This window comes from Musa acuminata, chromosome BXJ3-2 (genome assembly GCF_036884655.1).
Source record: "Musa acuminata AAA Group cultivar baxijiao chromosome BXJ3-2, Cavendish_Baxijiao_AAA, whole genome shotgun sequence".
NCBI lineage: Eukaryota > Viridiplantae > Streptophyta > Magnoliopsida > Zingiberales > Musaceae > Musa > Musa acuminata.
Window position 1 is genome coordinate 26,799,772 of NC_088350.1, and position 19,855 is coordinate 26,819,626.

Genomic DNA, 19,855 nt, shown 5'->3' on the forward strand with positions numbered 1-19,855 from the left:
AGAGACGTGGGGCGTCAGTTGATGTCACGTGAGTCTTATCATAATTATCTCCCTCATCATACTCCCCCCCAAAGGAAGCTATGTGTCGGTTGTCGTAAGGGGGGTCCGAGGCATGGCTTCGGTTTTAAGGAACTATCTCTGTCGGGCGGAGATCGGTTCGTCGCCAATGGCGGGGGCATTATGGAGCTTGGCAATTGATGAGGGTTGGATGTGCAAAGCTGGCACTAAGTAGTGAGTGGCCTGTGGAACCCCAGAGTATGACTCGTAGGTCAAGTTGGGCTCGGCCGTAGGGGTGGTAAGCTTCTCAAGCGGGCAGGCCACGGAGCAGTGTGGGGCCGAGGAGCACGACGCAAGCGGCTGCGGCCGAGGAGCTGGACTCGGGCGAGTGGGCCGCGCAGGTGTGGTCTCAGGTAGCATGGGGTCGAGGAGCATGACGCAGGCGGCTACGGCCGAGGAGCTGGACTCGGGCGAGCAGGCCGCGCAGGTGTGGTCTCAGGCAGCATAGGGCCGAGGAGCACGACGCAAGCGGCTGCAGCCAAGGAGCTGCTTTGATTGGATCTGTAGGTTGTGCTGTGGGAGGCGCGGGCGGCCGGGTAGCCTTTAGTCTGCCCAGGAGTCCAGGGGACGAACCTTTTCGTGAATCGCCAGTATTCGAGAAGACCGGCGCTTCAAGCCCGTTGTTTGCCACGCGTAGCGCACCCATTGGCCGCCCTGTCAAGCCACATTTATGGTGGAATGACGTTTGGTCGTCCCGACATGACATGCTTCAGGAAAGGTCTAGTGTTTTTGGCAGGATTTTGTTTATAAGTAGTGTGCAATTAGTCCCCTGAAGGTCTCTCCACTCGTTTTTACTCTGCCGCTTCGGACTCCATCGTTTCGTTCGAGTCGTCCGTTCCTCTTCTCTTACTAAAGGTCGGTAAGGATGGTGTCTTCTTCCTCTTCCTCTTCTTCATCAGTTAAAGTCGGGAAAACGGTGACTGCGTCGAGTCCTTACTCGTCATCCGACGAAAAGGCGGCCCGGGCCCTTGAGGCCCTGATGTGGCCACATGACCTCGATTCCACTATGAGCGAGTCGTCGCTCGGTCGCCTCTGGGATCGCTACGGCATCCCGGAGGAATTCGTCCTTCTTGCACCCGAGCCCGGTCAACGAGCGTACGACCCGATTCCCAAGGGCTTCACCCTCACCCTTGATGCCTTTGAGGCCGGGCTACGCCTCCCCTTGCATCCCATCATGACTTCTTGCATTTCATGGTTGCGTATCTCCCCGTTACAGATGGCGCCCAACTCCTAGTGCTATCTAGTGGCGTTCCTAGGGGAGTGCCACTATGCCAACATCACCCCGACCCGGTCCCTCTTCCTTTCTTGCTTTCGTCTTTCCAAGGGGTCGGGGGGTTACTATCTGTCTGCCCGAGCGGGCTTCCGAGTGAGCGGGGCTCCTTCCAGTAATAAGGGATGGAAGGGGCGCTTCTTTTTTGTCTGTCGCTCGGAGGACTGGGGGTTCGGGCTCCGGTGGGCGGCGTGCATGATAGACAACACCTCCCCGGCTTTGGATGATGAGGAGCGCCGAGAGCTCCAGAGGCTTAAAGAAATCCTTCCAGCCTCGAGAGCCATCCGGAGCATGTCTGAGCAGTGGTTGGTCGAGGCGGGTCTTAGCCCGATGCCTCGAGGTATGCCGTAAGGGGTAGCTTTAGGGTTTTCTTTTGGGGATTATCTAACCAATTGACCAATGTTGGTGATTTTGTGCAGAGATGGCGCTTCTCCGAGCCATGCGGGGGGGTAAGACTTCGTCGGCCCCATCCACTCGTTCGTCGGCCGAGGCGAAGGCCGGCTCGAGGGAGGCTCCGGTGGATGTCGAGGCCGGTCGTCCTCGGAAGAGGGCGAGGGCTTCCTCAGCAAAAGTCTCCGGGGAAGCTGCGGCTTAGCCAGCGGGGGCCGTCGCCGCACCGGCCGGCCGCGCCGGGAGGAGCCACGGGCGAGGAGAAGCCAGCTCAAGTAGGGAGGCGGCAGGGAAGGCTCCTCGAGAGCTCTCCATCCGTGAACTTTGTCGCCTTCCGGTCGGGGGGGAGGACGAGGCCTTATCTTCGTTCCTGCGCATAGGTCAGGTCGGCGTAGATTGCTTCACCAAACATTTTTTTTTTCTTCCCTTGCTTGTTTAGAACGCGAGGGTATTTATAGGGAAGTTTGGTGTTACTGGGTGTGCCAGCCTACAGGGGGCAGGATCGTACCTCTGACGGCATTTGACATTGCCGTTGGCGTGGCGTGAGGGATAGAGCCTGAGGGGTCGTTAATGGGCCTCGGTCGACGTTTCGGCCCGTGTTTGCCAGGTGCTGTCAGCCCGACAGAGACGTGGGGCGTCAGCTGATGTCACGTAAGTCTTATCATAATTATCTCCCTCATCATACTCTCCCCCCAAAGGAAGCTATGCGTCGGTTACCGTAAGGGGGGTCCGAGGCATGGCTTCGATTTTAAGGAACTATCTCTGTCGGGCGGAGATCGGTTCGTCGCCAATGGTGGGGGCATCGTGGAGCTTGGCAATTGATGAGGGTTGGATGTGCAAAGGTGGCACTAAGTAGTGAGTGGCCCGTGGAACCCCGGAGTATGACTCGTAGGTTAAGTTGGGCTCGGCCGTAGGGGTGGTAAGCTTCTCAGGCGGGCAGGCCGCGGAGCAGCGTGGGGCCGAGGAGCACGATGCAAGCGGCTACGGCCGAGGAGCTGGACTCGGGCGAGCGGGCCGCGCAGGTGTGGTCTCGGGCAGCATGGGGCCGAGGAGCACGACGCAGGCGACTGCAGCCGAGGAGCACGACGCAGGCGACTGCAGCCGAGGAGCACGACGCAGGCAACTGCAGCCGAGGAGCTGGACTCGGGCGAGCGGGCCGCGCAGGTGTGGTCTCGGGCAGCATGGGGCCGAGGAGCACGACGCAGGCGGCTACGACCGAGGAGCTAGACTTGGGCGAGTAGGCCGCGTAGGTGTGGTCTCGGGCAGCATGGGGCCGAGGAGCACGATGCAGGCGACTGCGGCCGAGGAGCTGCTTTGATTGGATCTGTAGGCTGTGCTGTGGGAGGCGTGGGCGGCCTTTGGTCTGCCCGGGAGTCCAGGGGACGAACCTTTTCGCGAATCACCAGTTTTCGAGAAGACCAGCGCTTCAAGCCCGTTGTTTGCCACGCGTAGCGCACCCATTGGCCACCCTGTCAAGCCACATTTATGGTGGAATGACGTTTGGTCGTCCCAACGTGACATGCTTAAGGAAAGGTATGGTGATTTTGGCAGGATTTTGTTTATAAGTAGCGTGCAATTAGTCCCCTGAAGGTCTCTCCACTCTCCTCCCTCTTGGTCTCGAGCGCTTGCTTATTCTTGTGAGGAAGAAAGCGTACACGGCGAGACGACCGGTTCAGCTAAAGGGCTGCCAACAACACTCTCTATTTCTTCTCCTTAGTGGAGATCGCTGGGAGTGTGGTCGCTAGGTGTTGGGACGAGAAGCGCAAAGGGAGAAGAGAAGCAGGATGCCACAACAAAATCAAGTAGAAGAAGCTGCCATCGCGGCGAGCGGCATTACCACCTTCAACAACGAGACAGAGGAGGACGATGAGACGACATCGGTGTTCAGCATGAAGAGCCTCCTCTGGCACGGCGGCTTTGCCTGGGACGCCTGGTTCAGCTGCGCCTCCAATCAAGTGGCGCAGGTGCTGTTGACGCTGTCGTACTCCTCGCAGCTAGGGATGCTGTCCGGCGTGATCCTTCAACTGTTCTACGGCTTCCTCGAAAGTTGGACTGCCTACCTCATCAGCATACTGTACATCGAGCACCGCACCCGAAAGGAGAAGGAAAACGTCAGCTTCAAGAACCACGTTATTCAGCTTCCCGAGATTCCAAGCTAGCAAATCCCTCGGTTTCACTATCTTCCACTTGATGAGGGAGATAATTATGATAAAACTCACGTTACATCAGCTGACGCCCCACGTCTCTGTCGGGCTGACAGCACTTGGCAAACATGGGCCGAAACGCCGACTGAGACCCATTAACGACCCCTCAGGCTCTATCCCTCACGCCATGCTAACGGCAATGTCAGACGTCGTCAGAGGTACGATCCTGCCCCCTGCGGGCAGGTACACCCGGTAACACCAAACTTCCCTATAAATACCCTCGCGTTCTAAACAAGCAGGGGAAGAAAAAAAAAAGATCATGCGACCTTGAACTAACTTGATAATTGGAGGGGTCGGGTCAAGCACCCCGACCCGACCTGTGTGCAGGAACGAAGACGAGGCAATTCTCTCCGGACCCACCAGGCGAGGAGCCCCTTCCCGAAGGAAACGGTGACCACCTCCACGACCGAACCTACCGAGCCAGCGTCCTCAGCAGTCCCGAGGAATCCCCTTTGGAGATCCCCCGCCATCCGGACTCGAACCGAGTCGCGTCGACCCTGAGGCCACGGCTCAAGGTAGTTTACACAAACATTTTGGCGATAGAAGGAGGGCCATGACTCAAGGTAGTTTACACAAACTTGACCTGACCTCTCCGATGATCAAGTTAGTTCAAGGTCGCATGATTTTTTTTTCTTTCTTTCCCTGCTTATTTAAAACGCGAGGGTATTTATAGGGAAGTTTGGTGTTACTGGGTGTGCCTGCCTGCAAGGGGCAGGATCATATCTCTAACGGCGTCTGATATTGTCGTTGGCGTGGCGTGAGGAATAGAGCCTGAGGGGTCGTTAATGGGCCTCGGTCGGCATTTCGACCCGTGTTTGCCAGGTGCTGTCAGCCTGACAGAGACGTGGGGCGTCAGCTGATGTCACGTGAGTCTTATCATAGTTATCTCCCTCATCAGGTTTTACCTGAATAAATGGAAAACTAAGAAAATAACAAGTACAAGAAGAAAGATGAGGTGAGAGACTTGTATTTTCGATGATAACAATACGAGTAACTATGCGATCAAGCATCTCCTTCATCCTTAACATCAAAGCACGTCGGTAATAGCAAACGAGGATGCAGAGCAAATTTGACTATTGATTTGTTTGTTTTTCTTTCCAAAATGAAATGGACTCATGTGGTTTGTCAAGAAAGACAATGTCCCAATCAATCAGAAAACTAGAAGATCGCAAACCTGTCATAAAGAAATTGACAGCGACATTTCGATTGCATCTTCAGAGATGCCTTTTCCATCGGCAGGGAATCATCTTCCAAATCCAAAGCAGCTTCAGCGCCAGCGAGAATTGCACTCAGAGTGCCCGGGCGATGTTCTTGAACTCGTTCAAACAAGATTGCAAGACCTTTTGGCGCTTGTTGAGTGACTGCCTCTCGCCTTGAAGGACATCGATCGCACCCGGCGCCACAAACATGTCCATGAACTTCTCATCATTCACGGCGAACAGCTGAAGGCCAAGCGCAACGAACAGCCTCTCGCGACTGCATCATTCGAAAGAATGTTACGGTAGGTCACATGAAAGATCAAAACAGCAGCTGAACGCTTCATCGCATGGATGATGAAAGGAAAGCGAACAGGAAATATATATTCATGAGATGGATAAGGAGAATAGGCATGAAAACCCACCAGGGAGTCAGGAATCCAGCACTCAAGGCTGATGGAATGTTTCTCTCGATGAGGACCTGACGTATCCTGGCAAAATGTTGAGCTGACATAGAACAGATCTCAGCATATGATGATCCTGTTCTTGAGCCCTTATTACCTGCACCAAACAAAATGCTAGTGTTTTGGTTCCTGTTAGCTTCCAAATTTCTTCCAGAAGTTATGATTCTCGCTTGTCGTTTTCTTCCTCCAATATCCATCAAGTTCACAGTATCCTTCTTGACCCCATAAACATCTTGTGGCTGATCAGGTGAAGGCGTCTCAGGAACTGTCATTTGACTTTCCCTTAGAGCATCCTTTGCTTCAGTTGCTTTACCAGGTGTTGAATGCTGTTGATCTCTGGGTGGTATGTTCTCTTGATCTGCACCCATTTCATCCTTTGCATCTGACAGATCCAGAACAAATGAGGTGGCAGAGAGCTGGTTAAATCTGCCAACATCACCTACAAGATCATTTTCATAGCACACTTGGGAGTATGGGCTGGTCACTGAACTGAGATGATGTTGCACTATTTCCTTGCATTGCTTGGAGAGATCCTGGATGAAGTTGTTGTAAGAACGCCTTAGAGCAGCATGAAATCCGATATACCCATCCATATCACCAGTTTTCCTCCAATCTGAACCAACATAGACATCAGTGGGATACCAATTTAGCAGGAATAAACCAGTCCAACAAAAGAACAGAGCATAGATGATCCAAACATAAAGACGATGTCTCATACTGCAAGCTTTTCAAGCATGTAAATTAGATACATACAGTCGGAGTCATGGCTTCGATTGCGCTCCAAAGCCAAGTCAAAAAGGCTCTTGAGAACAAAAGAGAGTCGTTCGCACGCAGCATCAAGAAGAGGAGCAAGCCATGCTCGTGCTGCTGCGCGTGCTATTTCAGCAGCTGCCTCGGTTAAGCCTCCACCCCCTCCTCTGCCGGCATGAGCGAGCAGTATATTTGCGACCTGCCGCAATGATGCAAGTCCGTAATGAGCTTCCACGAACAGAATTCAGCAAATAAAATTAATTTTACCTTTTCTCTAGAAACCAGTGGGCACTCGATGGAGTATGTAGCACATTGGAATTCATGCATTGCTCTCTCAAATGCTGCTCCACCATAGAGTTTAAGGGTGTGATTGGGAGGCTTCACGGCCACGGTGACTCCCGGCCAGCTGCCAATGCCACTATCTGACTGCTCTTCGTCAGTGGTTTTACCCCACTCTTCAGGAGCAGGATCTGATGCTCCATCAATTAGTGCCACCTACAGACCATACAAGGGTACTTGAGACTCGAAAGCAATACGACAAGAAACAAAGAACAAGCAAAAACGAAGGTTCAGATGCATGGATACCATATGACTGCAAATAGAGGCTACGTGCAACATGGCTGACCTCCGAAGATGGCAAACGTCAGAGGTTGCCTGTAACTTAGATTCCACCCGAGCTAATTCGATGGAGACTTCATTACAACGCTGTTCTAACAGGGCAAGTGTTGCAGGAGCTGCTTCCTTGTATCTCCTTTGAAGCTCAGATTCCAAGTATTGTCTGAGACAACTAAATCCAACATATGGTCCATACTTTTCCTCATCGAATCCTCCATTGACACTATCACGCAAATGACGCAGTACTTCTGCGTCTACCTGAGAAATCTGCCTGCGAAATTCCTCGTTTGAGACGCTGCCTCGGTCCTTGGGCAGTGCCACAAAATATGGGCGAATGTTCTCACCAAGATAACCATTGGCGCTCAAATAGTTGTCCACTTCCCACCGTTCAGTAAATTCCTGCACGGATATGATAATTTAGTACATAAAATTAGCTGATGCCGCTCTTGCAGATAAGTGCATAGCGGATACCTTCAACCGGTTATCGAACTTGGAGACGACTATCATTGTCCGTTTGAAAGTGGGATCAATCTCACGAATTGCATCTAACCAAAGCGAAGAACACCATTCCACACTGCTCTGCTGGAGGAACAAGAGAAGACGATGAGGAGGGCTTGCAAGTGACTTCACCATTGACAAAATCTCAGTTGGCGTGCTCTCTGGCTCGCCTTTCTTTGCCTGTGAAGACAGAAGTAGAAGACAATCAGTAAATTTACATGAGAAAAAGGGAGCTAAATTCAGCTAAAAAGTGCAACACCTTAAGAACAAAGCCAGGGGTGTCAATGATGGTGAGATTAGGGCAATGGGCATATTCGGCTCTCATCACGATTGGCTTAGAGGAAACGGAAGATTGGAGCTTTCTCAGATGTGCCTCTGTTCGTGATCTTATAAGATCAGCGATCGCAGAAGCCAAAACAATTGGACCCCCGTACTCCTCCGAATCCTCTTCCTGCGATCACATCAGTCGAAGGATGAATCTACCATTTCATACAAAATTAAGCAGAAATTTTGACAGAGAAAAGAAACCGATGTCTCGTCAAAATCCCTAATTTATAGAAGTCGATCGAAAAATCGAGAGGAGAAGGGACAAAGCCCCAGAGAGTGACATAAAGATTTGGGTAGATGACCTGGAATCTGCAGCGGGGTTCGAGGGCTGAGGGATCGTGAACCATCTGGAGCACGAGAGGCCTCCGAGTGCCCATCTCGACCTCCCGCACGTTGAACCGGAAGCCGAGGAGGGCTTCAAGTAGCGAGCTTTTGCCATCAGATTGGCCGCCAAGGGCCACGATCTCCGGGATGGGGAGCCTCTCGCCGAAGGCGACGGCGGCCGCCTGGAGGCGGTTGTAGGCCTCGAAGCGGGACTTGAAATCCGCGACGGCGGAGACGGAGGAGTCCATCTGATTGGGCGGCGGAGCTCTCCGGGAGGCGGAGGAATGGTTCTTAGGGTTGGGGGTCTTCATGGGGGTAGAGCTCTGGAAAGCGTTGGCCGCCATCACTGAGGCAAAGAGGGATTTGGAAATTTGAAAGGTCCGGGTAGCCGTTTGCGCTTTTAAGATTCGACAAACCGGTAATAGCCGGTCACCGAGGCAGCATCGTTTCCATGATGAGATTGGGCTTTCATAGGCCCATTTAATGCCTTGTTAGGACAAAAGTGTAATTCCGTCTCCATTGGTTGAGGAGGAGATGGAGGGGCGGTGAAGGAGACGAAACAGGGGGGCTCAGAAGGAGCAGAAAGGAGACGGCGGCGAAGAGATGGGTGGCCTGTACCTCACAGCCATGACCACCACTACTAGCTTCTGGCGCTTCATGCAGTTCCCGTGCTCTTTCCTGGATCATCTCTCAAGGAATCCGGTCATCCGGAGGATCGAGTTCCTGACATGGCAAAGCTCCCGTCCCTTGAGCGTCCTGCCGTCGCCGACGCACACCGAGAAGGTCGTCTTCCTCCGGGCCACGATGATGTGCGGCGGAACTCTGTGGTCACCGCTGCCATCATCATCACCATCACCGCTGCTACTTTTGGCGTCATCTCTACCGTCACGGATCGTACGATGAGCAGCTCGAGGTCTTGAAGGGATCTCGACGGGGCTGGACGCCTTCTGTCGTGATCCCCGCCTGGCATGCTGCTGCTCAGCGAGCTCATCTGCTCCACGAGCATCGTCGGGCCACAATACATCAGCTTCATCGAACTCCTCCATCAGCCTCCTCTGGGTTAGGAGGCGGGGCTATCTTGCACGAAGGAGGGGAGTGATCGAAGGCTCTATAAAGAAGGAAAAGCCAGAAATCTTGCACCCGAACGTGATCGTTTGGTTCGTAGCTCACAGTCGATTTGTTCGTCTGTTGGCATCCATGGTGAGGATGAGCTTCAAATGGCGTTATGATGTTCCCCTGACGTGTCTTCCTCTGTCTCAAGCAACTTGGAGCAAATGAATCGAAGAAGAAATAGATGTTGCGACGGGAACGTCCATGTTTGTACGCATACGGGGAACCATGCATCTGGACTACCTCCTGCATGCACCAAAAGTCTGCCATGCCACAACCTTACACGGAAAGAGACCTTCGTTCCAAACCACCGAGCTGTGGAGAAAGGGAATGAACTCGTTACGTCAAGAACTTGAGCTCTGGATGATGGATTGCCCTCCCTCCATCTGGACGGCCTGTGTTCTTCCGCGATACGATTGCATTGTTCACTGTCCTTTTGCTTCTTCTTGTCGTCGAGTGACGATAGAGAGTGATGGAAATGACACTATACCAAATTGGATGTCTTCATCTCTCGATACCAACTGTTCCAATCATCTTATTCGCAAGTTCGTCTCGTCTCGTCTCGTCTCGTCTCGTGTTTGTTCGATTCCCGCGAGCCTGCCAGCTTTCTCTGGAAAGAGAGATGTTTGGCATCAGCTGATAATGAATCAAGGAGACATGCAATGGATCAGCAGATCACGCGCCATTCTGCACTACAAGCATAATGAGATGTTAGTGTCATTTAGTGCCGGGCATTCGACATTGGCTATAATTCATCATCCTCGTCAACCACAATGGATCCCACTCGGAAGACTTCTTTGGCTTTACGTCATAATGAGCTTTCTGGTGCTCCTTGAAACTTAACCTCGCAGTACCCACTTCATGATCTGATTTGATGCACAATCATCCGAGTATCCGGCGAAGGCGCCGCAGCGGTCGTGCCATCTCAACGCGGGATGGAAGACAGGATAAAGAGAGCAGATGGAGGAGGAAAGAAACAAAGGGCAAAGAGACAGAGAGACGGAGGAGTGGAAGGGGATACCAGCGTTTGGTGGCGCACCGGAAAGAGGAAGCGGAGGCAGTGGCGGTGGTGCGTGACCGCGGTGGCCACAAATATGTGACGCGCTGTGGCTGTAACAGTTGTGAGAAATTTTTGGTATTTTCGTTAAGACGTGTGAGCTCGTGTGCTCTTTTTTTTTTTGTGTTGAATAAATTTCATTTTCTTAGAAACATGTTTGGGATGGACAAGAAGCAAAAGTCAACCTTATTTTTTTTTAATTTAGATATGCATTGCGTGGATGAGTGTCTCTTTTGGAAAAAAAAAATCAAAAGTCAACCTTAGTTTCATCATTTGGACGATAACATTTATCATTTAGGAATCTGTCCGGAATATGAATAAGTATAACTTTTTGGGTATAATTGAAAGGTCAACCTTAATTTTACGAAGGGCAGAGATTATAATTTTGAATAATATTATCTTTACGGAACATAAGGCGACTTCAAGTCCAACATTGTCGAAAAAGGGGCATCGCCTTTTTCGACATCACCCCACCTCATTTCGACGACGTCACCAAAATATATATATATATATATATATATATCAAACGATATATAGCTCAGTATATAATACCGTACCGTACCGAACGAATGTCAAAACTGATACGATATTTTAATTCAAGAGTATAAATCAAAAGTCTACGATATTTTAATTCAGGAGTATAAATCAAAAGTCAACAACTTTTAGGGTAGAGAAGGTATCAACCTTCCTGGTTTCTATGCTGCTTTCGTTCAGTTTTTTTTTTTTTTTTTGGTGCAGGGAAAGATTAAAAGAAAAATAACTTTTGACAGTAAATCTAGACAATAAATCTGGAAACACCAATACACCATACTCCAGTAACATTATTCAGATATTACCACAGCCCACATATGGCAGCTACCTGGCTTCCATGATAATCCAGTAACAAAAGCAGCCAGCATTGGGGAGTTTATATGAAATTAAAACTCGTGATACCATCCCAGTATATGCACATGGATATAAAACCAGAGAACCCAGATGAGGATAACAAGTTGAATTCCTGTGACCACCATATCGAAAAATGTAAGCGGTATGTGTTCCATATGGTTTTCCAAAGGGCAGGGCAATTTGTAACTTCTGTACATTTCACTGCAAGTCACCCTATGGTCAAACCAGCATTCTCGGATCCAACTCTCATTGGAACATCCAACAATGTCACAAGTTTGTAGTGGATGAACGTGACGAATGGCTGCTGGTGCTTTCTTTCTTCCACATTGCCTTGAAATTTGAGAAGCATTTTAATTGCACCATCTGGTAAAGAAGAACAAAATGAAGGAACCAAATCTTTAGTTGAAGCTGTTAGAGAAACTATGAGGTGCAGAATTGTCAAACGAGAGGAATTTGAATCTCATCCAGAATGAAAGAAAACGAAACTCAATCATTCATGTCCTGCAGATGCTTATATCTGTAATAGAAGCAGGAATTCAGTGAATCAACTTAAGCCAGCTATCATGGACTTCTACACGGTTCTGGTTTGGGTAGTGATCCTGACAAAGGCCAAGTGTTCTTTGGTGGCTGTTTTAGTTCAGAGAGAAGAGATACTTGAAATTTACAATTCAGTGAAAGCTACTAGTTAAATACTTTGGATTCCCACTGCTTTCTTTGAAACTAAAACCCTAAAATTGAAGCATTCTTGATCAGAGCAACAGCCAAAGTAATGGGTCTAGGACTCTGTAAAGTGTCTTAAATACACAGGTCCATGTTTGTGTTCTTAAATACACAGCCAAACTAAACCCTCAACGGGTCCATGTTTGTGTTCTTAATAGTACACTTTTTTTTTCAAGAACCTAAATGTTTGGCTCGATACAGTTTCCGAATGTGTAAGACATCATGTATGCTTTCATCCATTCATGCAAAAGACTGTTATTAGTGAATTATTTCTTCAATCAGATATGATAATAGAAATTGCTTGCTGCATGGAACTTTTTAGTTAAAGATAGTATTTCTAAGCTTCAATTTTTTTTTCTAATTGCAATGTGTTCAATCTTACAAAATTTGCTTCATCTAGCATTTTATAGGTAAAGAATATCATGATATCATGCTCTTTGTGCTTCCAGGAGATAACCATGGTCTCAACATATTGCTATTTAGATCTGAAATGAGAAAGTGTACCATGAAGTAAACACATATGTCAAATCAAACTTTCACCAAAACAAAATTTCTAGATAGAACTGATTTAAATTCTCCAGGTATTTTGGTATGTATTTTCATGTAAAACTCTGTGATTATAAAGAGCAAGTATTTTGGTAGCTTACAGCAGACTGGCACGATCAGTAGAACAGATATGGAGGTCACAGAGAAAATAATAATTGCTTTTTGTGAGCCAAGTAATAAGATGACGAAAAAGAAAAAAAATGCATCATGAGGTAGAAGTTTAAGAAACTTACCCTCCAATGTCGTTTTCTAACAATATAATTTTGAATATTTAACAATCGATCAATTATGTCTTTAAATGTCGGTCTGTCAGCAGGGTTTTCACTCCAGCATTCCTCAATCAACCTGCAAGTGGGAAAATCGTGTGTTTGATCCAGTCAATCTTCTGTGGTAATAAAGCAACATAAGAACTTAATTCTTTCGCGTGCACACAAACAGACTCACTCACACAGACAGTCATATGGGGGGGTTCTCATTGCGGCCACTAATAAGTAGTAGTTGTGTCTATTTCAATGTTGCTTCATAAAGATGCTTCCTAAAAATCAAAGTTGTGTTTGTTTTTCCGCATGAAAGTATGGAGAGCAATTTCTGAAGCATAACTCGGCTTATCATATACCCCAACCTAATGTGCTAAATGGAGCATATCAATGGTTTTACTACCCAAAAGCAAAACAAAGGCAACCAGCACCAGAAAATCTATGCCATAAAAAATAATTCATTGACCATTGCATGATTTTGAGACAAATCAATGATAATCCACAATAAAGTAGATCAACTATAAAAATATAAATTGAGAACAAGACTTACTCTTTTAATCCATGCACGTACAATTTTGGTGGAGCTCCAAAAGGTGGTCTCTGCTTAGACACATATGCTTTTGGAACTTCATTATCTTGTTTATAACAAAAAGGAGGGCATCCTTCAATCATCTATAAAAAGGCCAATGACAGAGTCAAACACGTTAATGCACTTTTGATAACACATTGGATTTAGCCACAAATACCTAGTAAGGCAAAAGACAACCATCATTTCAATACTTAAAAGGCACATAAAAGTTTATTGCATTTACATAAGTGATGAATCTCAACTTCATAAAACTAGAAACTTGGTTCTAGTGTCAACTATAGGTTAGATAGCAAATCTCAACCAGTATGTTGAGTAGTGTGCGTTCAGTCACTGCTGAAGCCGGCAACAGCATTAAGCTGGAACACAAGTCAGGTGCGGCAGTAATAATAACAATTTTTAGGAAGCTTGCAGTCTGAATTTGAAGAAACTCATTTCACCAACAATTACAGTCCCTAGTTTCTCAAGCTTCAATGGTTCTTTTATGGTACATCAAGAAACCAACCAACATGTCTATAATGGACAAGAATGTACATATCAAAGAACAGATGCCAGATAAATAGTGGTAAAGAGTGTAAAAAATTCCTTACTATATGTTGAAATTAATCATACTTGAGAGTTCAAAGCAGTAGTAATAATTTAGAAACCCATCTCCTAGGAAGTGTCATGATTAGTATACTTTGACCACAACACATTATTTATGCATATAAACAAAGTTAAGCACACAAACATTTTTCTCAGTTTAGTCATAGTAGATTCACCTTTAAATTAATATCCAAAATAAGTTGTTGAAATTAAACTGAACATGTAAGCACCACCTTTACCTCTTGTAGAATCAAAGCAAATGAAAACACATCCACTTTGGTATCATACTCCTCATTGCAGAAGACTTCCGGAGCCACATACCTGCCTGTATATAGTAAATCAAACATAAAAAGTGACATATTAAAAGTTAAAAGATTAAAATGGAACAACCAGGCTGTGATTGACTAATATATAACTGCAAAAAGAAATATTGCTACACTCACAAGGAGTGCCTAGATGTGTTAATGATCTTTCTTCTCTAACAGTCTTCGCCACATTTAACAACTTGCTCACTCCAAAGTCTGCAACCTTCAAATTCCCAGAATCATCCCGCAAGATATTTCTATTATTCACAATAGAGAAAGCATAAAAGATTATTCTGGCAAATATTAAGATAATCGTAATTCAGATGAGAGTGTAAATTGAAAAAAGCGTCTAAACACTTACGAAGGCTCAAGATCACGGTGAATTATGGCTTCTGGTTTATGCTCATGTAAGTAATTCATCCCTCTGGCATTTGTTCATGTAAGAGATTAGATTATGCTCAGCTAACTGAAGATGAAGAGTTGACTTAAAATGAGAAAAAGAAATAAAAATATTAGTATCTCCATTTATATTCCTTAAAAAATACATACAGAAATGATAAGCACATGAAATCATGAACCAACCTAGCAATATCAAGTGCAAATCGCACTGCCGATGATGGCTTTAGAGCTCCTTTACGTTTCAGATAGGCACGTAGGTCACCCTGCAATATGAAGGAGAACTAAAAAATCTGAAAGACAACTTCAGCCAAATGATGGAATCATGGAAGTAACATTTTCCATTTGTAGGAAAGAGTTGAACATTCACTTCAATTCAATTAGGTAGTTTGAAAGAACCCATTGTACCGAGGGCTCTTTTCTTTTTTAACATTGGGTTGACAACGTGCACATATGCATTCTGGTAAACAGCATAAGGCAGATTCTTTCTTGTATATACCTGCTAATATTTAGTTGGCATCAAAACAGAGCATTTTTGTGAAAAATTAGTTGGCATTACAACAGACCTTTTCTTCGTGAAAAAAATGGTTAATGTACATGAAGAAGAGGGATGTAGGAGGATTTCTGAAGCATTAAAATATTTGTTTTCCTTCCATCTTCATGCATGCTAAGCCTCTCTTTTCTAATTTTTCCCAAGTCTCTCCATTATCCTTCTTCCTAGCTCATATATATGTACATATTAGAAAAGAGAGGCTTAGCATGCATGAAGAGGGATGTAGGAGGATTTCTGAAGCATTAAAATATTTGTTTTCCTTCCATCTTCATGCATGCTAAGCCTCTCTTTTCTAATTTTTCTCAAGTCTCTCCATTATCCTTCTTCCTAGCTCATATATATGTACATCAAATAAAAAAGGTTCACTTTATACTTGACCAACTAACAAGTATGCATTCATAGGAATCCATCAGCATGAGGATTTATGAAACGGTTGATTTAGCCTTTGCTATGATGCAAATTCCAGAGTTTGATGGACGAGAAGTTAAAAATAATACCACGATAAAAAAAAGAGACCTCCAAATGGATGTGTTCAATTTGTATCTAGATTACAGTAAGAAGAACAACCTTTGGCAAATATTCTGTAACAATCATCATTGGACTGCTTTGAGTAACAGCACCCAAAAATTGAACAACATTTGGATGTCGTATTTGTTGAAGCAATGCAAGCTCATCTCTGAATGCCCTTCTGCAAAGCACATAAAGAAACTCTAAATGACAAACATATAATGAACACAAACGTAAATGCAACATAACCACAAAAGTATATATAAAAATTTGCAGTAGATTTGACCCAACCCACAATTTATTCTCATCGACCAGGACATCTTCACCATACTTTTTAACAGCGACTCGAATTCCACGCCATGTTGCTAATCTAAATGTTCCCTAACAAATGATATTGGTAAAATGAAGAGAAAATAAGTCATACTGCACAGAAAAGTTTGCAGAGATCATGAAATTGAAAATAATAAAATAAGGGAAACACTCTTTAGCAGGAAAAATTCAGATACGAAGAACTGAAAAAGTGATAGCTCCAAGCAAAATGTAAATGTTCTTCATACTTAATATAAAACTAATTTAGTGAGAGCTGTTTCAGTTATATTAGCCCAGCTTACATGTAATTAAAAAATCTATCGTGAAATTATGCCAGTCACAAATATGTTAAAATGGCATAGCAATAGAACTATAAGGTCCCAAATATCAAGGTTCAGCTATATGGTTCTTCTCCCAACATTGTGCTCTGTTAAGTGAAATATCGCTACCCAAACTAAAAACCAATAAATCTCTTCTTGTTATCCTAAAAAAGTTTTCTAAAGCCTTTCCCTACCGATCAAAGCACCACTGACCGAAATGGCTTGACACCTTTAATCGGTGCATCGATAGATATTGAACAGCAATATTTAAATTCAAGTGACAAATTCCTTTTGGCCAGCAAACAGCTAGAGTTTGAACATTGACACTTACATAATGTAAACAAAGTATATCTATCCCATAACGTACAAAGATATGATAGAATAAATGACTGCTTGGAGGCTGCAACTGTTTAGGATAAGCTGAAGACCACTAAGGTTATTTTAACATATGTAAAGGAGACAATGAAATGCACCCAGAAGAAGGCTAGAGAATCATACACAGGTAGGCCATGTGGAGGTAGGATGACAATAATAATCTTGGACAGGGAGTCAAGGAAAGAAAAGGCATAATGACCCTTAAACTGAAAATTTGAACATAAATAACCTAGATGACAAAAGAAATTCGTTTTGAAAACCATAAATTGGAATATTATGCTCCAATTTGCAATAATTACAGTTTATTCATTGAAATGCCATGTATAAAACATAAAATGTGTTCAAGGATAATGGAGGGGAAAATTATTCTGAAGTCAGAAATTTAAAACCACCAAATAGATGCTTAGACCAATGAAGTGAACATAACAAATTAAAAACAACAGATAGTAGGATTCTGATTAAGACCACATTGTATCTTAGCCATAGATAGGAAAGAAAATATATACCTTGGTTATATTAACACTGTGAGTGAAATCAAGTTCACTGGGGTCAATCTCATACTCAGGGACTTCACGGGCATTCTTGACATGCATAGGAATAATCTACATAAGGTATAAACAACAAGGGATGATAGCATATAAATTGATTAAAAGAAAAGTGCATCACCTGATATCTACCTTTTCATCAAACTAGAAAGACTAAAAAGTTTCGCAATTGACATACCGATAGCTTGGCACCATGCTTCTCCAAAAGATCGATCACTTCGTGGTTATTATAATGTATTGCATCTGCAAGTGGCTGTTAGCAGTAGAAAGAATGAGGAGATCGTATTTTAAAAAAGCAATACATTAAGATTCCAACATGTAAATTGTACATGGCTAATCATCACCCATAGTAATGACTTGCGCAGAGTAATTGAAACCATCAACATATAGTAAAGTTACTCTGGTCATGATTTGAATTTGGCCAAAATGGACTAGTTTCAGCCAAAATACTCAGTGGTTCTCATATTGGTTTGATGCTCCAATAACTTTTATATAGCCAAATTCAGTTGGTTGTACATAGCTTCCACAGAAACCAAGTGATTTCAGCCAAAACCAACTAAGGTTTGGGTAATTAGGGTCTACTGACAGAACTTACTAATGTGTTAGCACTTCAATTCAAGCTTTTGGATCTTCTAACAGAACTTCATAATACACTAGTACTTATAGCTTTCGGTGGATTATTTGCTAAAAGTCACGATGGTTTCTTCTTACCAGAATATCATTTGCAAACATCTGGTCAAATCTAACTAGTTAAGTTGGATTTTAGGTTATGCCAAAAGAATTTGACTTAATGATTTCTCGAGATTTCAATGCTAAACCAAACTAATTAAAAATACTTATTAAATAAGCATGCGAGTCAAAAGTTTACAGCAACTTCATGCACCTAGTTGATTAGGAATGTTTATAACTCCATTTTCGTTTAGTTTTAGATCTTCGAAGAACTTCAAATTGTAAACAACGAATGGTTGTTAACTTGAAATGCATATTTTGTATGCTCACGTTATTCAGATCAAGTCTACTAGTTTAACACAAAGTGGTCAGATGTGGGCAACTAAACGTTATAATTTGAATATGTTCGAGAATCAAACAACAAAAAGAATTGTCAACATGATATATATTATTTTTAAAATCGTCCCTCCTTTTACTATTTTTCAGACCAAAACTTTAAATCTCAAACTGAATGTCACAAGACAGAAATTGGCAAAACCAAAAAGTAATATATAGGCCTGACAAGACCAAAACTGCAGTTCTAGTTTAAAACCTTAATGTTTACGCGACAAGTTGTGTTTGATGATTATATTATCGCTCTCCAGAACCTCAAATCGGCGTCTAAAAGTTCTATCTTCGGCATAAAGAAAGTGGCATTTCAATGATTCAGAAACAAATTATTTGTCATGCGATCTTCTCTCTACATTAAACCACATCCTTACTGACAATTAAAGAACAACATGAATAAATAGCTTCTAAGTCTAACGTTTAACTTGTCAGGATTAAAAATTCAAAGGAAGCTAAGAGATTAAAGGTGATTCAGAACATAAATGCAGCAAAGAACGGCACCGAGGAATCCTTCCTGGTCAAGGCCGCTGAATATACTTGAGGCAACATGAATCCAGAATGGCCAGTGATGTTGTTAGCATGTACAATCCATTAGGCACAGCATGATAGAGAATCAAAATTCAAAATTCCAGCAAAAACGAAGACTACCGTGTGTTTTTAAGTCCTCAAGAAGACCAACAAACAATTCGCGCGCGTGAAGAAATCCAAAAATCCAACTAAAGAAAAAAGAAAGAAAGAATCGTCGATATCACCACGCACCGTGCTGCCCCAGCGGTCCTCCGGGCCCACCTGCGCCCCCTTGTCGAGCAGCAAGCGAACGACGTCGGCGAAGCCCTGGCAAGCGGCGACGTGCAGAGCGGTGCGACCGTCGATGTCCCTGAAGTTGGCGTCAACGCCGGAGGCCAGGATCTCCTCGATCCCCTCCAGGTCGCCCTCGCTGGCGAGGTACATGAGGCGGATGTCGGCGTCCACGTCATCGGGGAACCGGAAACCATCGCCGTTGCTACTCTCGTCGCCGCAGTCGCGATCGGGGGCGAGGGAGGATTGCTTGCCGAGGGTGAATCTTCCGGTGGACTTGGACTCCATCGCCGCTAGAGAGGTCTTCGGGCCGACGTCGGTGGGTCGGCAAGGAGGAGGAGGGGGACACAGGGAGAGCTGCGCTGGAGCGTCTATGGTGGCGACGTTCGTCCGGGAGGTTTGTGCGCTTTTATGAAGAGGAAACAGCGCTGTTGAGGTTGGACATGACAGCGCTGTTCATTTATCCCCTCATATCGCCCGATGTGGGTTTTGCGTCTCCGAGGAACGTGGAATACGAAATCATATATAATAAGTAATTATTTATCTGTTGGAGCAATAAATTCGAGCTCTAAACTTGGGCAGCACAACGGAGGCATTTGGATAATTGACGGCGGAAGCTTCGGAAATGACAACTTGCGAGTCGCTTACCCAATGCCGCTATTCTGGGGCCCGCATGTGCTGGCTCGACGCTCTTCCTCGTGGCTCTTTTTGCGTGTGACATCCTCGTATAATAAAACTCTAACGTAATATCACAAAAAAAAAACATCGCCTTATATATATATATATATATATGAATGATGCTTGTTTGGATGTGATCACTAAGAAATATTGTGCATCGATCTTAACGAGA

The 19,855-nt window shown here is 44.9% G+C and overlaps 3 protein-coding genes across 4 annotated transcripts; all 3 read right to left on the minus strand.

Annotated features, from left to right (window-relative positions):
- Positions 1-4,978: 4,978 nt before the first annotated feature.
- LOC135630757 (dynamin-related protein 5A-like) lies at positions 4,979-8,571 on the minus strand. Its single transcript, XM_065137922.1, has 8 exons — positions 8,074-8,571; positions 7,704-7,895; positions 7,418-7,624; positions 6,917-7,345; positions 6,599-6,826; positions 6,335-6,530; positions 5,543-6,194; positions 4,979-5,397 (listed from the first exon to the last, which is right to left on the minus strand). Exons 1-8 carry the CDS (start codon positions 8,437-8,439, stop codon positions 5,211-5,213), a joined length of 2,457 nt encoding a protein of 818 aa, XP_064993994.1. The 5' UTR covers positions 8,440-8,571; the 3' UTR covers positions 4,979-5,210.
- Positions 8,572-8,778: 207 nt separating this feature from the next.
- Positions 8,779-9,141, minus strand: LOC135631568 (protein S40-1-like). Its single transcript, XM_065139300.1, has one exon. It carries the CDS (start codon positions 9,139-9,141, stop codon positions 8,779-8,781), a length of 363 nt encoding a protein of 120 aa, XP_064995372.1.
- Positions 9,142-11,270: 2,129 nt separating this feature from the next.
- LOC135630758 (serine/threonine-protein kinase 12-like) lies at positions 11,271-19,436 on the minus strand. Of its 2 annotated transcripts, none has more exons than XM_065137924.1 (12): positions 18,967-19,436; positions 17,330-17,404; positions 17,113-17,208; positions 15,898-15,983; positions 15,663-15,783; positions 14,729-14,808; positions 14,508-14,570; positions 14,285-14,403; positions 14,081-14,166; positions 13,221-13,342; positions 12,647-12,758; positions 11,271-11,510 (listed from the first exon to the last, which is right to left on the minus strand). In XM_065137924.1, the coding sequence occupies exons 1-12, from the start codon at positions 19,291-19,293 to the stop codon at positions 11,415-11,417; spliced, it is 1,383 nt and encodes a 460-aa protein (XP_064993996.1). In that variant the 5' UTR covers positions 19,294-19,436; the 3' UTR covers positions 11,271-11,414. The 2 variants fall into 2 exon arrangements, with proteins under 2 accessions (XP_064993996.1, XP_064993997.1); XM_065137925.1 differs by having other exon boundaries at positions 17,113-17,187; positions 18,967-19,433.
- Positions 19,437-19,855: the final 419 nt, after the last annotated feature.